This window comes from Leucopleurus acutus (genome assembly GCF_964270905.1).
Source record: "Leucopleurus acutus genome assembly, chromosome: 1".
In the NCBI taxonomy this organism is placed as follows: Eukaryota; Metazoa; Chordata; class Mammalia; order Artiodactyla; family Delphinidae; genus Leucopleurus; species Leucopleurus acutus.
The window spans coordinates 82,903,413-82,923,225 of NC_139142.1; the positions used below are offsets into that span (position 1 = coordinate 82,903,413).

General features: G+C 42.3%; 1 protein-coding gene across 1 annotated transcript in view; it reads right to left on the reverse strand.

Moving 5' to 3' along the window:
- Nucleotides 1-16,219, reverse strand: part of GPR176 (G protein-coupled receptor 176) — a gene marked incomplete at both ends in the record, with an annotated part of 87,682 nt that extends 71,463 nt beyond the window's left edge. Inside the window, one exon of the mRNA XM_082856981.1 lies at nt 16,048-16,219. Coding sequence (XP_082713107.1) covers nt 16,048-16,219 — 172 coding nt within the window. The remainder of the gene's footprint in view (nt 1-16,047) is intronic.
- Nucleotides 16,220-19,813: the final 3,594 nt, after the last annotated feature.

Here is a 19,813-nt window from a genome sequence, read left to right on the forward strand (position 1 = left end):
TGCTGATTCAGGACCAATGTCACTGATTTCCTGGTCCAGTAGAGTCTCCTCTGGGCTTCTGCCCCTGCACGTGCACATGCAGCTTCCAGCCTCCTCTACGATCCTGAACGACTTTCCACTCCTGACCTCTTGCACTGCCAGACTTATAGTCACCCTCAGTGTCCATGAGCATCTCTCCAGCTGCCAGCCCGTCTCTGGTTCCTGGTCAACTCAGGGCTCTGGGTTTCGGCCACTCTTCTTTCATGGGGATCAGACGTTCATGGCATCAGGCCCTGCCTGGCTGTGGGAGTGTGCTCACGAGCAAGTCACTCCCCCTCTGAACATGTTTACACAAATGCAGGATATGGTGACAACAATACTATAGAAATCAATCAGGATATTTCTGCTGTGCGTGACAGGAAGCCAACTCACGAAAGTTTAAGCAAAAAGGGAGATGTTGGGTTTTTTTGCTTCATGTAATTGGAGAACACAGGTTCAGGACCTCGAGGGACTCACACAGTATCATCAGAATACTTTCTCTGTCTCCCTCCACCCTTCAACCTCCTCTCACCCTCATCTCTGCCCTCATTCTCTACTGACCAGATGGTTCTGGGCTTCCTTTATCCCTGCTTAGCAGCCCCTTTGAAAAAGAGGGCTTCTCTAACAGCATCTCTATATCAAGGGCTTTGACCAAGCTTAGATTCCCACGACCCATTCCTGGACTAATCACTGAAAACAGGTAAATAGGATCCTGGGACCAGCAAGGCCTGGGTCATGTGCCCACCACTACCTCCAAGGTGTGGGGCTAAGCAGAGTATTGAGAAGGGCAGTCATATAAGGAACCACACAAAGTAGAAAGCAGTAAATACTACAGTTTGGTTCACTAAATATTCATTCCATAATCTTCCAACCATCTGCTACCCTCTGCTACAAAGGCTAGAAAGCTAAAATTACTACTTCGCAGACTGTCTTGCAGTTAGAGCGCAGGCTTATATCCAAGTTCTGCCCAGCACATGTTCCCAAGAAAAGCAGGCATGATTAATGTGAGGTGGTGGCTGGTGCAGTCATCAAGTTTTCTCGTAAGTACAGGAGGATTACAGATACCTTTTGTTCTTCGGGGCCAGCTATGTCGTAGGGTTCTAGAGTCTAATCCCTACATCACTGGTGGTACATGACAACAGCTTCATTTCTGCTAGAACTAGTGGTATGGCTGTGCATATTTCCTAACTGTGCCCCTAGCTCTGTAGCATCCACGCTTGGTTCCCTGAATCCCATAAATTCTGTAAGCAACCTAATACCCTGAAAGAAATTTCTTTCTTCATCAACTGGCTAGTTTGGTGTAGAAGTAAAGCACCTTGCCCTGCTACATTATGCAAAAATGTGCACTTTAGGTTCCCTGGTCAGGAGAAAACAAACATACACCTGCTCCCTGAGCCCCACCCCTCCCCCAAAATAAAAACAGTAAAAAGACACAGGATCACACTATCTAGCTCTGGTCCCCAAAATAACTGAAATAGTGAACCTTTCCTGTAACTTACTGACTCCTGATAAAAACAACTTTATTGTATTGCAACTTTGACTTTTACAGTGCTGCCATCCAAAGACATGACACAATCTTTGAGGTTACAACACTCACGTGAGATAACTGCTTTTTTCCCCCACACTGAACATAGGAACTGTAAATGTGGTAATCTTGTGGTTGCTTTCTTTTAAAATAACTGTTTGTTGTATATTTCATTTGTCAAGCCAGTCCTTCAAAAACCTGAACTCCCTTGCAATCCATCTTTGTAAATAAAATGTTTTCGTTTCCTGAATGCTTTTATAGCTGTGTCTTCTTTTGACAATAGGCTCTGTTGTTTGCAATTAAGAGCCCTGATAAATACTGGGAGGCTCCCCAGTGTATGAACATGAGTTGTTGAGGGAGGGCAGTGCTGTTAGAGGGAAAGGATGCGTTGAGAAAATAAAAACGCAAAATTTATGCCTACATTATTTCATAATTCATATTATGATCGACCGGAATAATGTGGTATTGTTATAAACTACAAAACCCAGTGTAAAGGTAAGGCTAAAGCAGTATTCTGATTGGTAGTTACCATTTGGCAGGTGAGTCAAGGGTACCTGCATTGCACAGGAAGCATCCATCTCCCATTAGCAAAACTCTCCTTGTCTTTCCCTATTAAAGACCCTCTATGAAGGTCCTAAACTGCCCACATATATTGTCTTCCTAGGTAAGGTGACCATTACTTGGAAATCAACAATGCACATGGAGTCATCTATCCCTGCCACAGGTGCCGACTAAGCATCAACTGGCAAAAACCTGATTGCAGGCCAGCATCAGGCAGCACCACCAGGACACAGACAGGGAGGAAGTTTACACTAGATACCCAATTCAGTGTAGCCATCAGCGCTGGAAGAGAAGGAGGCAACTGGACTAGGGAGAGGCACGAGGGGAGATTCAAATGTACCTATAACATTTTATTTTTATAAAATAAAAAATATAGGAAATATGACAAAATGTTGCCATTTGTTATTTCTGAAGGTGGGCTTGTAATTTGTTAATATTTTTTCTGCATTTTTAAAACCTCTCAAAAAAAGGAGAAAGAGAAGCCCAAAAGAGAAACCTTATAGGTTTCATGCTTTGCCTCTACTTCTATAATTTTGCCCCTCCGGAGAAACCTTTCATCAGAAATAATAATTTTTTTTAAAAAAATGAGTTCTAAAACTGATGTTAAACCATTACTAGAAATTTATTTTAAGTGCTAAGGTGCCTAGACATTAGTGGTTCAAATTAACCTGAAAGTTTTTCAGGTGTCTCAGATTTGGTGAAGCAAGTTTTCAACGTAGGCCCAAAAGAAGTTTCCAAGATTCCTCAGAATCAAGTGTGGCCACCAATGAAAATATTGCTTGAGTCCATTTGAAGGCATTTCCCTGGAAACTGCTTGTAAATGCAAAAGCAAAAGAAAACAACAAAATTCCTGAGCAGGAACATTCAAGAGTTTTTGGTTCTAGAGGCCTCCTGAAAGAAATCGTGTGTGTGTGTGTGTGTGTGTGTGTGTGTGTGTGTGTGTGTGTGTGTGTGTGTGTGTGTGTGTGTGTACATATTGGAGGGAGGGGGATGTTAATTAAGAGGGTTCAGGGCTACACCCTTGGCTTATTCAGTCTTGTCCATGCCTTACAGTGTGTTAAAGGAAGCTTTATTTTGCTTATTTTCCCTTTGTCAGTAATCCTTTATAATGCCCTAGCCTCATGGTAGAATTTTAGTAGAATTAAACTAACACAAATCAAAACTGCATAATTGGGCTTCCCTGGTGGCGCAGTGGTTGAGAGTCCGCCTGCCAATGTAGGGGACACGGGTTCGTGCCCTGGTCCGGGAAGATGCCACATGCCGCGGAGCGGCTGGGCCCGTGAGCCATGGCCGCTGAGCCTGAGCGTCCGGAGCCTGTGCTCCACAGTGGGAGAGGCCACACAGTGAGAGGCCCACGTACCGCAAAAACAAAACAAAAAAGACTGCATAAAATTAAGTCCTGCAATTACTAATTGACCTAAGTCTAGGAAAAGGAGTCATCCAGGAGATAGTCAGTTACACAACAGGTATAGCACTAGTTCAAGTATAATGGTTAAAACTAGGTTTAAGACTATTTTGGTTAAAAATCCCAAGTGTGCCCCCAACCTCTATCCTATTAACCCTCAAAGTTGTGGGTTCTGCATTTGACCTAGGAGCTACATTCTCAGACACCCAGGAACTATGGGATTACAAGGAAAGAGAAAAAATTTTAATGTTTTATGAGTGTAAAGTAACAAAAACACAAATTTTACTCACTCATCCATTCAATAAAAATTTACGGAAGTCCCACACTGTTTAACAGAAACAGGTATTTTAATATACATGGGTTTCAACACTCTTCTTTCAAAATCTCCCACTTAACTTTAGACTGCTTTACACTCCCCAGGTAACCCCCCGCCTGCAAAACAGGGATTCCATTCTTCATATCCAACTTGAATTTGTATATCATAAATATTCTATTCTAATATTTTGTAATCAGGTAGCTTTCATAAATAAATTTTTAAAAATATGCTATTAACCCTAATTTATGTTGACCCAAATGTTTAAAAAAAAAAACTCAGTTTGAACCATATGAAGTTGTAGTAAAAAAAATGGTCAAATGTTTGAAATGGTCAAATATCAGCAATATATAAACAAATATACATATTCTTAATGTTCTTATTTTTTACATACATTATCTCATTTTATTTTTTATTATGAATATGAATATAGTACATGTTCATTTACCCATAAAGCCCATCCACATTATTAATATTTTGTTATATTTTTCTCTAGTCTATCTTACTTGCATTTTTTTGAATTTTATTTATTTTTTTACACAGCAGGTTTTTATTATCTATTTTATACATATTAGTGTATATATGTCAATCCCAATCTCCCAATTCATCCCACCACTACCCTCCCCCTGCCACTTTCCCCCCTTGGTAGCCATACGTTTGTTCTCTACATCTGTGTCTCTATTTCTGCCCTGCACACTGGTTCATCTGTACCATTTTTCTAGGTTCCACATATATGCGTTAATATACGATATTTGTTTTTCTCTTTCTGACTTACTTCACTCTGTATGACAGTCTCTAGATCCATCCACGTCTCTACAAATGACCCAATTTCATTCCTTTTTATGGCTGACATACTCTTAATGTTCATTAGTCTAGATTCCTAAACTTACTTGAGCTCACTTCCCTCATCCACTTTCTAACTTATTTTCCTTAATCTTTCAAGGTATTCTTATTCTGACCTGATGCCACCACCCCATTTGATGGTGGCATATCTCCTAGAATCAAATCTAGCAATCATCCCACCTTCTTTTTAATATGTTTTGCTTATTCGCCAACTTCCGATTCCGGCAACGTGGCAGAACTCAGAACACTGCTACAAACAACTAGAAGTGCTGGATAAAACAAAAGACATCTTTAAGTTCATAGCTGAATTTATAAGAAATAAAAGGAAATCCCCAGTTGCCTAAAAGAGAGACCCGAGAGCTTGCACTGAGGAGTGATTTTCAGACCAGGAACTAGGCCCTCACAGCTAACTTTGGGTTTCAACACCCACACACAGACTGAATGAGCCTGGACCCCCCTGAAGCAGGTAGCTGGAATGGAAAGCCCTGCATAAATCCAGAATCCTCAAAGAGTGGCCACCTCAGTGAAAGAGAGAGTGAAAACTGTATCCTCTACCTCAGAGAGATGGCAAGGAAATGTGCCTGTTCCTGTGGTTGAGATCTTGGGCTAGTGACAACCCTGTAACACCTGGCAGGAGCAAACGTGAGACTGTTCTGGAGGCCACTTCTGCAGCCAAGACCTCACAGTCCCTTTCAGAAAAAGGAGATGGACTCACAATCAAAAACTTACAAACATTCAAGGAAATGATCCACCATAAGAGAGAATCAGCAGACACAATAAGCATCCCAAGACAACGATCTGAAATAATATTTTAAATTATAAAAGAGGGAATTAAAACTATAAAAAAAAAAGAATAAGACACTAGTATCAACTGATACCCTCCTGCTCCTTTACATGCCAGGTGTATGCTTATACCCTCAACTTTTCTAAATGCCCTACATGCAATAACAGGCTTGCCTATATGATGATGTCACTAGAGGCTCCAAAAAGATCCACTCCACCCATTTCTCCTCAACACCTGTCAAATATATGAAATGCTCAACTTAGTCACCCTTTTTGCTTAAGATAGTAAACTTCTTTTTTTTAAAGTACCCTTAATGGTCAATGTATTAATGCAATAACATCTGTTAACATGTACATCGAAAGTGGTTTATTTATTTAGCATGCCACCATGAAGGAATGGAATTCAATTTCTGTTAAGTTTGGAAGAGAGAGGGCAAGTAAGTAATTCAGGACAAGGTCACTGGGCACCCACAAGGACAAGAAGAAACCAAGAGGTATCTGAAAAGAGATGGAGTGAATACGAGAACATAAAAACTCTGAAAGTGGGTGTTGATTCTCCGAGGATAGTTTTCTTACTTTTTAGTTTTGCCTAGGGTAAATCCTTACTTCTAAATTTCACCTAGAGTCACTCATGCCTTTCAGCCTAGCCAAAAATTCCTCTAAGTTTTTACACTTTATGACTGATAAAGACTTTCCGCCCAGCCAATCTGGAAGTTCCTCGACAATAAAATGGTTTTCACAATAGCTTCCAGTCACAACCAATCTAAATGGCGTGTTCAGAAAAATGACATGTAGAGAAACTCTTTGGCAAACTCTGCAGAAGAGATAATTTCAGAGACTTGGACACCCGAGAAAAACAAAGCCACATCTGTTTGTTCCCATTTTGAAACAAATTTCCTGCCTTCCTAAAAAATTCCACCCAGTAAAAAGGATATTTCTTGTAGAACCGTGAATATTTGGAGTTGAGACTTTAGGACCAAAAAAAAAAAAAAATTTAATTAAAGATGAAAATTCCAAACAATAAATTAGTTGCTTTGTCTACCAGCATCAAAAATGTTCTACTATACCTTAACTGTCAACATATGCAGACATACCCCAGAGATACTGTGGGTTCAGTTCTGGGCCAATGCAATCAAGGGAATACTGCAGTAAAGCGAGTCACATGGATTTTTTGGTTTCCCAGTACATATAAAAGTTATGTTTATACTATACTGTAGACTATGAAGTGTGCAATAGCATGTCTAGAAAAACAATGTACATACCTTAATTTAAAAAATACTTTATTGCCATATTTCAAAATTTTTCAATGGGTACATTTTATTCCAAACTCTTTTTAAAAATATCTACAAACTTTATTGTTCATACTACTTTACTAATTATACCTAATGGTGTTTGTAAAATAGAGTGTCTAAAAGAGAAAATCTATTTAATAGGTGTTCAGATATATTAAAAAAATACTTTATTGCTAAAAAATTCTAACCATCACCTGAGCCTTCAGCAAGCCATAATCTTTTTGCTGGTGAGGGTCTTGCCTCCACGTCGATGGCTGCTGACTGATCAGGGTGGTGGTTGCTGAAGGCTGGGGGGGCTGCAGCAGTTTCTTAAAACAAGACAACAGTGAAGTTGGCCACATTGATTGACTCTTCCTTTCACGAATGAGTTCTCTGTACCACATAATAATACCGTTTGATAGGATTTTACCCACAGAACTTCTTTCAAAACTGGAATCAATCCTCTCAAACCCTGCCACTGCTTTATCAACTAAATTTGTGTGATATTCTAAATCCTTTGTTGTCATTTCAAAAGTCTTCCTAGAATCTTCACCAGGAGTAACTTCCATCTCAGGTAACCACTTCCTTTGCTCATACATAAGAAGCAACTCTTCATTCATTAAAGTTTTATCATGAGATTGCAGCAATTCAATCACATCTTCAGGCTCCACTTCTAAATTCTAGTCCTCTTGCTATTCCACCACAAATGCGATCACTTCCTCCACTGAAGTCTTGAACCCCTCAAAGCCATCCATGAGGCTTGGAATCAACTCCTTCTAAACTTCTGTTAATTGTTGCTATTTTGACTTCTCATTAATCACAAATGTTCTTAAGGGCATCTAGAATGGTGAATCCTTTCCAGGAGGTTTCAATTTACTTTGCCCAGAGCCATCAGAGGAATCACAATCCATGGCAGCTATAACACTACAAAATGTATTTCTTAAAGAATAAGACTTGAAAGTCTGAAGTACTTCTTGATCCATGGGCTGCAGAATGGATGTTGTGTTTGCAGGCATGAAAACAACATGAATCTCATTGTACATCTCCAACAGAGCTCTTGGGCGACTAGGTGCCCAAGAGCTCACTGTCAATGAGCAGTAATATTTTAAAAGGAATCTTTTCTTCTGAGCAGTAGATCTCAACAGTGGGCTTAAACTATTCAGTAAATTATAGCTGCTTCACTTTATTGTACAGCAGAAACTAACACAACATTGTAAAGCAATTATACTCCAATCAAAATTTAAAAAATAAAATAAAAAGATAGCTCCCCCCACAAAAAAAAATATTCAGTAAACCATGTTGTAAATAGATGTGCTGTCATTCAGGATTTGTTGTTCCATTTACAGAGCACAGGTAGAATAGATGTGGCATAATTCCTAAGGGCTATAGGATTTTCAGAATGGTAAATGAGTATTGGCTTCAACTTCCAAGTCATCAGCTGTATTAACCCCTAACAAGAGAGTCAGCCTGTTCTTTGAAGCTTGAAGCCAGGCATTGACTTCTCTCTAGCTGTGAAAGTCCTAGATGGCATCTTCTTCCAACCAAAGGCTGTTTTTTCTACATTGAAAATCTATAGTTTAGTGTAGCCACTTTCATTCATTATCTTAGCTAGATTTTCTGCATAACTTACTGCAGCTTCTACATCAGCACTTGTTGCTTCGCCTTGCACTTTTATGTTATAGAGATGGCTTCTTTCCTTAAACCTCATGAACCAACCTCTGCTGGCTTCAAACTTTTCTTTTGCAGCTACCTTACCTCTCTCAGCCTTCACAGAATTGAATAAAGTTAGGGTCTTGCTCTGGATTAGGCTTTGGCTTAAGAGAATGTTGTGGCTGGTAAGATCGCCTATCCAAACAAAACTTTCTCCATATCAGCAATAAGGCTGCTTCTCTTTCTTACCATTTGTGTGTTCACTGGAGTAGCACTTCTAATTTCCTTCAAAAACTTTTCCTTTGCATTTACAACTTGGCTAACTGTTTGGCACAAGAGTCTTTTTTTTTTTTTTTTGGCCTATTTCAACATTCGGCATGCCTTCCTCACTGAGCTTAATCATCTAGCTTTTGATTTAAAGTGAGACACATGCAACTCTTCCTTTCACTGGAGCACTTAGAGGCCAATGCAGGATTATTAACTGGCCTAATTTCAGTATTGCTGTGTCTCAGGGAATAGGGAGGCCTGAGGAGAGGGGGAGAGACGGGAATGGCCAGGCAGTATATTGGTCAGGACACACACAACATTATGGATTAAGTTTGCAGACTTACATGGGCACAGTTCGTAGCATCCGCAAACAATTAAAACAGTAACATCAAAGATCACTGATCACCATAACAAATATTATAATAATAATGAAAAAGTTTGAAATATTGTAAGAATTACCAAAATGTAACACAAAGACACAAAGTGAACAAATGCAATTGGAAAAATGGAACCAAAAGACTTGCTCAACACAGGGTTACCACAACCTTCAGTTTGTTAAAAAAAACTCTATTATCTTTGAAGCATAATAAAGTGAAGCACAATAAAACAAGGTATACCTGTAAAAGAATATTATAACATGATATAAACACTGCTCTGATTGGAGAGGGTTACATTTCTAATCCTAAACAAAGGAGTTCTGTATTTCCTTAGCACGAGACCACAGACTGAGGTCCAGAACAAAACAGGATTAGATAAAAGAAAAAACAGTGGACCAAACTTTAGTCTTTCTGCTCGAATGAGCTCACTGCTGTAGAAACCTTTGTAAAGGTGAAATTGTTGCAATTATTCTTGGAGTTAGCTGCTTTAGATGACAGCAGTGTAGCAGAGTTATGATGTAGCCAGATCATTTACTAACATCCTAGCAGTTACAAATGACCGAGCCCTAACAGAGACAAGGCACATTAGCACACATGAAAAGGGGTCTAATTGCTAGACTAGGTAGAAGAATCCAGGAAACACAGAAAAAAGCAATTAACTGATTATATTTAAGTATGTCTCTATTAATACACTGGATAGGTCATTCATCTCCCTGCCTCTGGGAAAGTCTGTTTCTAGATTTTGGGTTTTTTTTCTTTTCTTTTTTTGGCCACGCTGCATGGCATGTGGGATCTCAGTTCCCTGAACAGGGATGCCACCCGTGCCCCCTGCATTGGAAGCACGGAGTCTTAACCACTGGACCACCAGAGAAGTCTCTAGATCATGTTTTTACAGCACATAAAGTAAATTGCCAGTGGGGGAAAAGATTTATTTTCCTCTTACTTATTCCTTGTCAAAGGTTTATGAAAATCCTTCAGTGGGACAATGGTAACAAAAGTTTTCACAGGATCAACAAGAGTGCCAAGACAATTCGATGGGAAAAGAAGCGTCTTTTCAACAAATGGTGCTGGGACCCCTAGTTCACAGTATGTACAAAATTAATGTACATGGACCAAAGACCTAAATGTAAGAGCTAAAACTGTAAATCACTTAGAAGAAAGCATAAGAGTAAATATTCATGACTTTTGATTAGGCAATGGTGTCTTAGAAATGAAACCAAAAGCACAACAGCAAAAAATTTTAGATAAATTGGACTTCATCACAATTTAAAACTTTTGTGCCTCAAAGGACACCAGTAAGAAAATGAAAAGACAACCCACAAAATGGGAGAAAATACTTGCAAATCATGTATCAATAAGGGTCTAGTACCCAGAATACACAGTTGACCCTTGAACAACACAGGTGTGAACTACGTGGGCCCACTTATATGCAGATTTTTTTTACACTAAATACGTACTACAGTTCTACATGATCCACGGTTGGTTAATTCTACGGATGCTGGAACCATGAATACAGAGGGCTGACTAAAGTTATACTTGGATTTTTGACTGCCCAAAGGTCGATGGCCCTATCCCCCACATTGCTGAAGGGTCAGCTGTAGAAGGAACTCTTACAACTCACTGACAGGAAGACAACCCAAGTTAAAAATGGGCAAAAGATCTAAACAAACATTTTTCCAAAGAAGATATGCAAATGGCCAATAAGAGCATGAAAAGATGCTCAACATCATTAGTCACTAGGAAAATGCAAATCAAAACCACAATGAGACACCACTTAACACCCACTAAGATGGCTATAACCAAAAAGACAAATAATAACAAACGCTGGCGAGGATGTGGAGAAATTAGAACCCTGATACAGTGTTGGTAGCAATAGAAAATGACACAGCCACTTTGGAAAGCAGTCTGGCAGTTCCTAAAAAAGGATAAACTTAGAGTTACCATATGACCCAGAAGTTTCACTCTTGCTAAATACCCAAGAGAACTGAAAATATTATGTCCACACAAAAACTACACAAATGTTCAGAGCAGCATTATTAATAACAGCCAAAAAGTGGAAACAACCCAAATGTCCATCAATTGGTGAATGGATAAAGAAAAGGTGGTATATCCATACAATGGAATATTATTCAGCCTCAGAAAAGGAATGAAGTATCTGCTACAACATGAATGAACCTTGAAAACATTATGCTAAGTGAAAGAAGCCAATTACAAAGAACCACTGATTTTATGACTCCATACATAAGAAATGTCCAGTAGAGGCAAATCCACTGAGACAGAAAGTAGATTAGCGGTTGGCTGGGGCTCAGGGTACTTGGGGAAAACGGGAAGCAACTACTAATGCGAATGTGATTTCTTTGGAGGGGGTGATAAAAATTTCCTGGGATTCCATAGTGGTGATGGTTACATAATTCTGTGAATATATTAAAAACCATTGACCTGTATACTATAATTGGCTGAAATGTGTAATATATGAATTTTAATCTTGATAAAGTTTTTTAAGTTTTCATAGAATTTAATTTCCAGAAGCATTGGAAAGTAGAAGCTGTCCATTGAAGGCCTAGAAAGGAGAAGCAAAGGGTTACCAAAAGTATTTCATTCACATGGAGGCCAGACTGCTTTCCTGTGCTTAACGTATTACATTACAAAACAGTGGGGTGGCAGAATGCATACAGCATATGGAAATCAATGGCAACATGAGGCAGTTTGAGTCAGTATATTAGGAGTTCATCTACTCAGGCTGATAACTATTGACCTCACCATTTCAAACTCCTTAGGTCAATTCAGGACACCTTATTCTTGCTGTAGTCTACTACATTTCTAGGCACACCAGAAACAGAAAAAGCAGGTATAATAAGGCTGTTGATAGTTACATTATCATTGGCTATAATTATGGCCAATATATTTGTTATCATATATTGTTTTATATATATATATATTTAGACTGTTGACATTACATTACTATTGGCTATAATTATAGCTAACATATTATTTATATAATTATGAAAATCATCCTAGTAATTATGCATTATGAGCACAAACTGGTAGTAACATTGTTTCTATCAAACATTTAACTAAGGAACTCCAAGAATTATCCAGCTGTTATCTGGTTAATTTCAACTAGTATCAAAAGCACAAGTATATTTCTCTGTCAAACGAGTACCATGAACACTGCTGGTGCCCAATATAACTTAGTTGAAATATTATAGACTACCATGAGCAAAAACGGTGTTTCTCCATATCACCTGTGAAATCAATTCAACAAGTAACCACCCCCCCCTTTCCTTTGAAATGATTACTTCAATAACCACCTCAAGGAATCAGACAACAGAAAACTTGGACCTTTACTTGGGGTCATCAACTTCCCAAAGGTTCACTACAGACTATTGCTAAGGAAAGGGGACACAGGTTAAACACAGAGACCATACATACAGTGGTTTGGCAAGAGGAAGGCAGGCTGATATCTCTATTTTAAAATAAATTTCAGGGTAGGAGACATACTTCTTGGCTGTTGTCTACAGTGCTGATTTTCTTTAAATAAGAGCAAATGCATTTATAAAAATCTCCTAAATGCCTCCAATGATGATAACAACAGATAACAGGCAATTTGTCCAGAAGGAGCTTAGAGGTAACAGACTAGGTCACAACCACTGACCTTTTTCAAGTCAAAGCACCAGAGAGGGGTCCAGCTTTCCAGGCACTTGGATTGTGAATCCAAAGACAGTGGGGAAAAAGAAAGAGAAAGATCAACTCTGAGGAGTAAAATGCAAAACATTTATTGGAAATGATGGTTCCAATTCTTTCTGAGTCCTTGATTTCACATTGGTCACTACTAAAAGTGGTGTGCGCCATATATTTATCAAAGGGCAATCTAAATTATTTGACTCTCTTTCAAAATCTATGGTATATCTGAAGATATTCCAAGATGTTGCATAAAGAAGGCTGAGACACTAGCTCACACAAACCTCCAAAAGGCATTATTTGAACAATATTATATATAATTCTCGAGTTCATTTTCAACACAGCAAATAACGTCCCCTATGGTTGGATATATTATAGTTATTAAAAGTTGTTGGGGATTTTCCCTCATACAGGGCAGTAAAACACTTTTCAAAAAGAGCTGTAAGATGTCAACAGTACAAAGAAATTATTTTCACATAATAGTAGGCCTCTGGAAATTCCAATGAAAAATTCTATGTAGAGAATATGGGAAGTATGTTTGAATTTATGTAAAGGGAAAAAACTCATTTGTCCATGTTTGGGCACAGAGGAAACAAGTAGATTAAACCAGTGTCACATGCTATTCTAGACACTATTCCATCCTCCATTTACTTTTCAGCCTTCTAGATTCTTCTGGGATAATTTTTCTCTATTTTTGGGCTTCATGAAACTAGGCTTCCCAAGTTTATTTGCCTTGCAACTGACTGCACATGGCTTTGGAACTTAAGCTCTGAGCCTCAACTGGCATTACCAGGATTTGATGACATAGATATGTCTGTATGGGTCAAATCCTCAGAGAACAATGAATCAAGAATACCAGAAACAAGTGCACAGTGCAATGTTACGTAGTTAAGCTTTTAAGAAAACCAGACATGCCTTTCAATTTTTCACAAGTTCTCTGACTTCTGATTTCTAGAAATTTAACCATATTTATACTTTTTCTGAAAATAAAAAGGAGCAAATAAAAGTCTCTTAGGAGGGCCTAAGTCATGGGTAAGGAGGAATCCTCGCTAGGCCAAGTCAAGCATAGCCAAAGATCAAGGGCAAAAATCAGTCTCCTTTTTGAAGACATCCACAGAAGCAGTTTTTGCATGTCAATTAAAGTGCTGTGTGGAAAAAGAGTTGAATTAAGGGCAGATTTACCTAGGAATTCCTGTATCCAATGCAAGTTATCAGAATTGAAAGTACATGGGGGGCTACCCTGGTGTCGCAGTGGTTGAGAGTCCGCCTGCCGATGCACGGGACGCGGATTCGTGCCCCGGTCCGGGAGCATCCCACATGCCGCGGAGCAGCGAGGCCCGTGAGCCATGGCCGCTGAGCCTGCGCGTCCGGAGCGGAGCCTGTGCTCCGCAACGGGAGAGGCCACAGCAGTGGGACGCCCGCGTACCACAAAAGAAAGTACATGGGAAGCAGAACATTTGTTAAATGTGCACTATTTACTCCGCCCTGTATACACATGCTGTTCTATTTCAATAGTATTCAAATTTTTAGTCAAACTATGAGAAAATTTCTCCTGGCACCATCGTTCTTCAGGGTTAAAGTTACCAATGGGAGAAACAAAACAAAACAACCAAATTCTCTCTATATATATATGCAGAACAAATGCAGACATAAAAATGCAGCCACTTCTACTGCCTCCCCAATAACCTACTCTTTAAGTAAATGTGACAATACTAGAATTTAACGCTCAAAAATCTACCGTGCAGGGCTACCCTGGTGGCACAGTGGTTGAGAGTCCGCCTGCAGATGCAGGGGGCATGGGTTCGTGCCCTGGTCCGGGAGGATCCCGCATGCCGTGGAGCGGCTGGGCCCGTGAGCCATGGCCGCTGAGCCTGCGCGTCCAGAGCCTGTGCTCCGCAACGGGAGAGGCCACAACAGTGACAGGCCCGCATACCGCAAAAAAAGAAAAAAAAAAAAATCTACGGTGCACTGTGCCTGGTACCCAGTAGGCGTTCAGTGTTTGCTTGTTAAATGAATACTGAAAATATCTGGGACACAAGCTTTCGCTCTGTTAATGTGCATTTACATTCCACTCATAAAAACACATTGTAACATACACAAGTCTACACATAGCCCCACTGATGTCAACTCCTGAAAATGCCCTCATGACAAAAAATGGAAGATAAATATTATGCTAGAGTGGGACAGGATGATGACAATTAGAGAAGCTGCGAAAGTAAAATTCTAAACACAATTCTTCCATAGTCTTTTTTGTATTACATTGTGTTATTTATTGTTTTTTTCTGTTTCTTAAAATTGAAGTATAGTTGATGTTTTATAGTCTTTTTGATGTCGGGTATCTTCGTTTCCATGATAATTCACAGGTGTCTACAAAAAAGTAATCTATTCCTACTATGAAACTTTAGGACTGCTCTTGGCCATAATATCGCACATAATTACGAACAATCTTTTTACATCCTTATAAACGGCACATCAGAGAATTCATATTTTAAAGGAAGCCACATATTTACAAGTAATATGCAACATGTTCAACAAATGTCAACAAGAATTTATATTCATTGTATCATTTATCATCTAAAGAGTAACTACCAGAAGTACAAGTAATTCTCACACTAGTGGACATTTTTACTAACCACTCATTTCAGTTCGTTGATCTTTTCTTTCCCTAACAAGTATTCCTAAATTTCTTGTGTGTGGCATTTTGTGTTTTTTATCCTGTCTTTATGCTGTACTTCAGAATAAACAAAAAATAGGGAAAGAAGTAGATTGGGATTTGTTTTGTTTAAGGGTTTAAAAATATCTAAGGCAACATAGAGTTTAACTCCACAGGTTTGTTTACCAGCAGGTTGCTGTTCCAAAGAAGCCAGCCATTTAAAAAACGCGCAAAATAAAGCTCGCAAAAAAAAAAAAAAATTATATACAAGGAATAGATGGAGCGCAAAACACATCAGTCACCAGCAACAAAACAGAAGCTTCATTGCTCGCTATTTGTAAACAAGAGGTCGGGCCAGAGCTCCGTCCTGGCACCCGGGAGGTAAGGCATGTGATAGGCACAACCCCGTGCCCATCCCTAAGCGTTCCGCAAGGGCCGCCTGGGGCCCAGGACCAGGCAACCCACCCTCCAGCCGGGACCAAGCCCTACCGGAATTCTGCTTCCAGCTTGAGGGCTGGAGTCGACCCTCCCTGCTTAACTTCCCTGCAGATACCCTGACGTTCTTAAACCTCCTTCAACTATCTGCAGTTTTGCCACGCACCCCGAAACCCACGGCGGCTCTGGCGACCTCCGAACCCGGCTCTCCGAGCCTGCGCCCTCGGGGAAGCCCACCCGGGAGGCGCCCCCGCGGGCGGCTTACCGAGCAGCGAGCCTATGAAGATGACGACCTGCACGGTGGTGGTGAACTGACGGTACAGCTGCGCCTCGCCGAACTCCCCGAGCGCGCTGCGGTTGGCGCCCTCAGCCCCGGCGCCCGACGCGTTGCGCGGCTCGCTGGCGTTTCGGGAAATCCAGCTGCTGTTATGCCCCATGGCGAGGCTGGAGCTCCAGCTCCGTCTTAGCCCGCCCGTGCGCCCGCCTCGGACCTCCGCGCCACTCTCTCCTGCCTCGAGCGCGGAGGAACACACGGGTGCCTGGTGGAGATCTGGTGAACCCGGAGCAGCCGCGGGTCCCCTCACGTCTCCACATCGCCAGCCCCGGCGCCCGGGAGGCGGGGAGCGGAGAGGGCGAGGCTTCGCCCCATGCCCGTTCCCTCCGGGGTCCCCGTCAGCAGCCACATGAAGGCGGCACGGTCAGAGCCCGCCGAGCGTCGTCCGTCCCTCCTCCCGCGTGGTCAGCGCGTCCAAGCCCACTTAGCAGACAGAGAAACACGAGAGGCATTTGATGGTCAAGGAGGGCGCTCTCCGCTCCCGCCGCCCTCTTCAACCTCTGCTTCTGGCCACCCCCGGGGCAGCCCTCTCGAGTCCCCTCCGGCGGACGGGCTCAGCCCTTCTCCTCAAAGGGAAGAGAACATTGGACTGCAGCCTTTTTTTCAGTCCTGCTGGCTTCGAGGCTACGTGGCGATGGGAAACCCGGAAAATGCCCAAGTCAAATGCTCGGAGCCCCGAAGGGACCTGCTGGTCCCCACGCCGCCCATGGCCAGGGTGGAATGCCCCGAACCTCCCCAATAGCCTCGCCGTCAGCGCCCGACAGTCCCCCAAGACGCCCGCGAGGGCTTCTCCGGCCCAGCCCCTCGCTGGGGGTTCCGACCTCCTGCCTCGGCGCAGGAGGCAGGGACCTCGTTCCGCAGACCCTTTGTCTCTGCACGGCCCAGTGCCTCCTTTCCTGGCCCCGCTCCGGCCCTCGGCTGCAGGGAGAGAGTCTCCAGACTTTGCGGGGACACAAGAAAACACCCCTAGAAGGGAAGAGGCACTATCTGCGATATCGCCAAACAGCCTGCGCGCGCTTGAGGCGGCTGAGGGCGCGCGGGCCGCGGGGCGATCACGTGACACGCGTGGCCCCGCCCCTACGCCCAGGCTGCCGTGGGCGGGGAGGGACGGCGCCATCTTGCTCCCCTCCCACCACGATCGTGATAGCCAGGGCGGAGAGCGTGGGAGGCGCGGAGGATCCACGTCTGGCTGCGGTGCAGAAGCTCGCGGCTCCTCCGGGGCTTCGCCTCGTTTACTGCTGTCATTACTGCTCCTTATCTCGTCATCTGGGGCTGCCTGAGGCTGATAATTCCACATCGTTGGCACCTGGGCAAGGAGCCCAGTCTCCTCCATCGGGCCTTGGGTGTAGCTGAAGCATTTAAGAAAGATGGGATTTAGAAATACAGTGCCCGGTTTCCTGGGCCTTTTCATTGAGTCTCATTTCTAAAATGTACACGATACAACCCGGTTGGGTGGATTCTGGGAATGAAGAGTTGGGGAGGGAGCAACTTCCTGCGGCCTGATGCAAACGGTTGGGAGGCCGGGATGAGCGAGTAAACAAGAAGAAATGGTAAAGAGAAGCCGAATGGGAAAAGGAACAGGTATGGATGGCATCCAGAGAGAGGATCAGGGGAAAAGAGAACAGGAGAAATTAGAAGAAAAGACAACTAAAATTTTGCCTGGTTTGACCTTATGAGAACTGTTTCTTTTTAATGAGTGAAGGACACGGTAGAGGGCTTTGACAAATGGACTGGTAGGACTAGGTCCCACCGCAATAACTCTTACGAATTGATTAAAATTACGGAGTTACTTCTTGGTTATCTCAAGGCTGATCGTGCTACCATAAGGCTACTTCACTTTCCCTATTAACCCTTATAACTTATTCTTCTTGAAAGGGCGAAGGTCCATGTCTTATACATCTTTGGATTCTCAAAATACCTGCACATAATTCTCTATGTAAGCAGGTATTTTGGAGACAAAAAGAAAAAGAAAAAGAAAAAGAGGGCTTCCCTGGTGGCGCAGTTGTTGAGAGTCCGCCTGCCGATGCAGGGTGCATGGGTTCGTGTCCCGGTCTGGGAAGATCCCACATGCCGCAGAGAGGCTGGGCCCGTGAGCCATGGCCACTGAGCCTGCGCGTCCGGAGCCTGTGCTCCGCAACGGGAGAGGCCGCAACAGTGAGAGGCCTGCGTACCGCAAAAAAAAAAGAGAGAGAGAAATGGAAGGAAAATTAATGATAAACTGTATTTTCAAAAAAAATAAGTCGGGCTTCCCTGGTGGCGCAGTGGTTGAGAGTCTGCCTAACGATGCAGGGGACGCGAGTTCGTGCCCCGGTCCGGGATGATCCCACATGCCGCGGAGCAGCTGGGCCCGTAAGCCATAGCCGCTGAGCCTGCGCGTCGGGAGCCTGTGCTCCACAACGGGAGAGGCCGCAACGGTGAGAGGCCCGCATACCGCAAAAAAAAAAAAAAGTCATTTCCAGCAGTTAAAATTTGTTCTGGGAGTCCAAACATATTTTTCAAGATGAAACCCCTTACACTGTAGTCACTACAAAACATAATTTATAATAATTCAGCAATATCCAGCACACTCCTTAGGAAAGGTTAGGGAAGATGTGTAAATGAGTTGTGTAGTGACAGTTGTAAAAATACCCCTTTACCCACCGTCACCTGCCATCCCTATTCAAAACTACTAAAAAGGATTGGGATAAATGTGTAGAAAACATTTTTCAATTTTTCAGATGTAAAGAGTGTTTAATAAAGCAAGAAACCTCTCATTTTGTATTCCGAGAAGATACCAGTAAATTCTCTCCAGCCCCTAAACTGGTGTTAGTGTTTGGGGTTAGTTGAGTCAAGAAATAACCTGATAGGGGCTTCTCTGGTGGCGCAGTGGTTAAGAATCTGCCTGCCAATGCAGGGGACACGGGTTCAAACCCTGGTCCTGGAAGATACCACACGCCACAGAGCAGCTAAGCCTGTGCGCCTGAACTACTGAGCCTGCGCTCTGCAGCCCGTGAGCCACAACTAGTGAGCCTGAGAGCCACAACTATTGAACCTGTGCACCTGGAGCCCACGCACCACAGCAAGAAGCAGCCCCAGCTCCCTGCAACTGGAGAGGGCCCACATGCAGCTATGAAGACCCAATCGCAGCCAAAAAAAAAAAAGAACCTGATAAACTGAGGGGTCACCGTGATCCTCAGACTTGAGGAAGGATTGCCTTGTGACAATATAGGACCAAGGATGAGATCAGAGTGGTATACTTCTTATGGCCATGGGCTATATGAAATTTTTACTGATTACGAGATAATTTAATATTGATGTAAGAAGGGGGAAAGGGGGGGCGGTGGGATGAATTGGGAGATTGGAATTGACATAAATACACTATTGGTACTATGTATAAAGTAGATAACTAATGAGAACCTACTGTATAGCACACAGAACTCTACTCAGTGCTCTGTAGTAACCAAAAGGAGAAGGAAATCCAAAATTGAGGGGATATATGTATACGTATAGCTGATTCACTTGGCTGTACAGTATAAACTAACACAATATTGTAAAGCAACTATATTCTAATAAAAAAGTAAGATTGATGTAAGCGATTGGACATGATTTAAATATATGTCAAATGTCTATAGTAGTGTTATTTATACCTGTCTGCTCATCACAAACTTAGTGGCCTAAATTACAACAGCAATCACTTATTCTGTTCACAAATATGCAA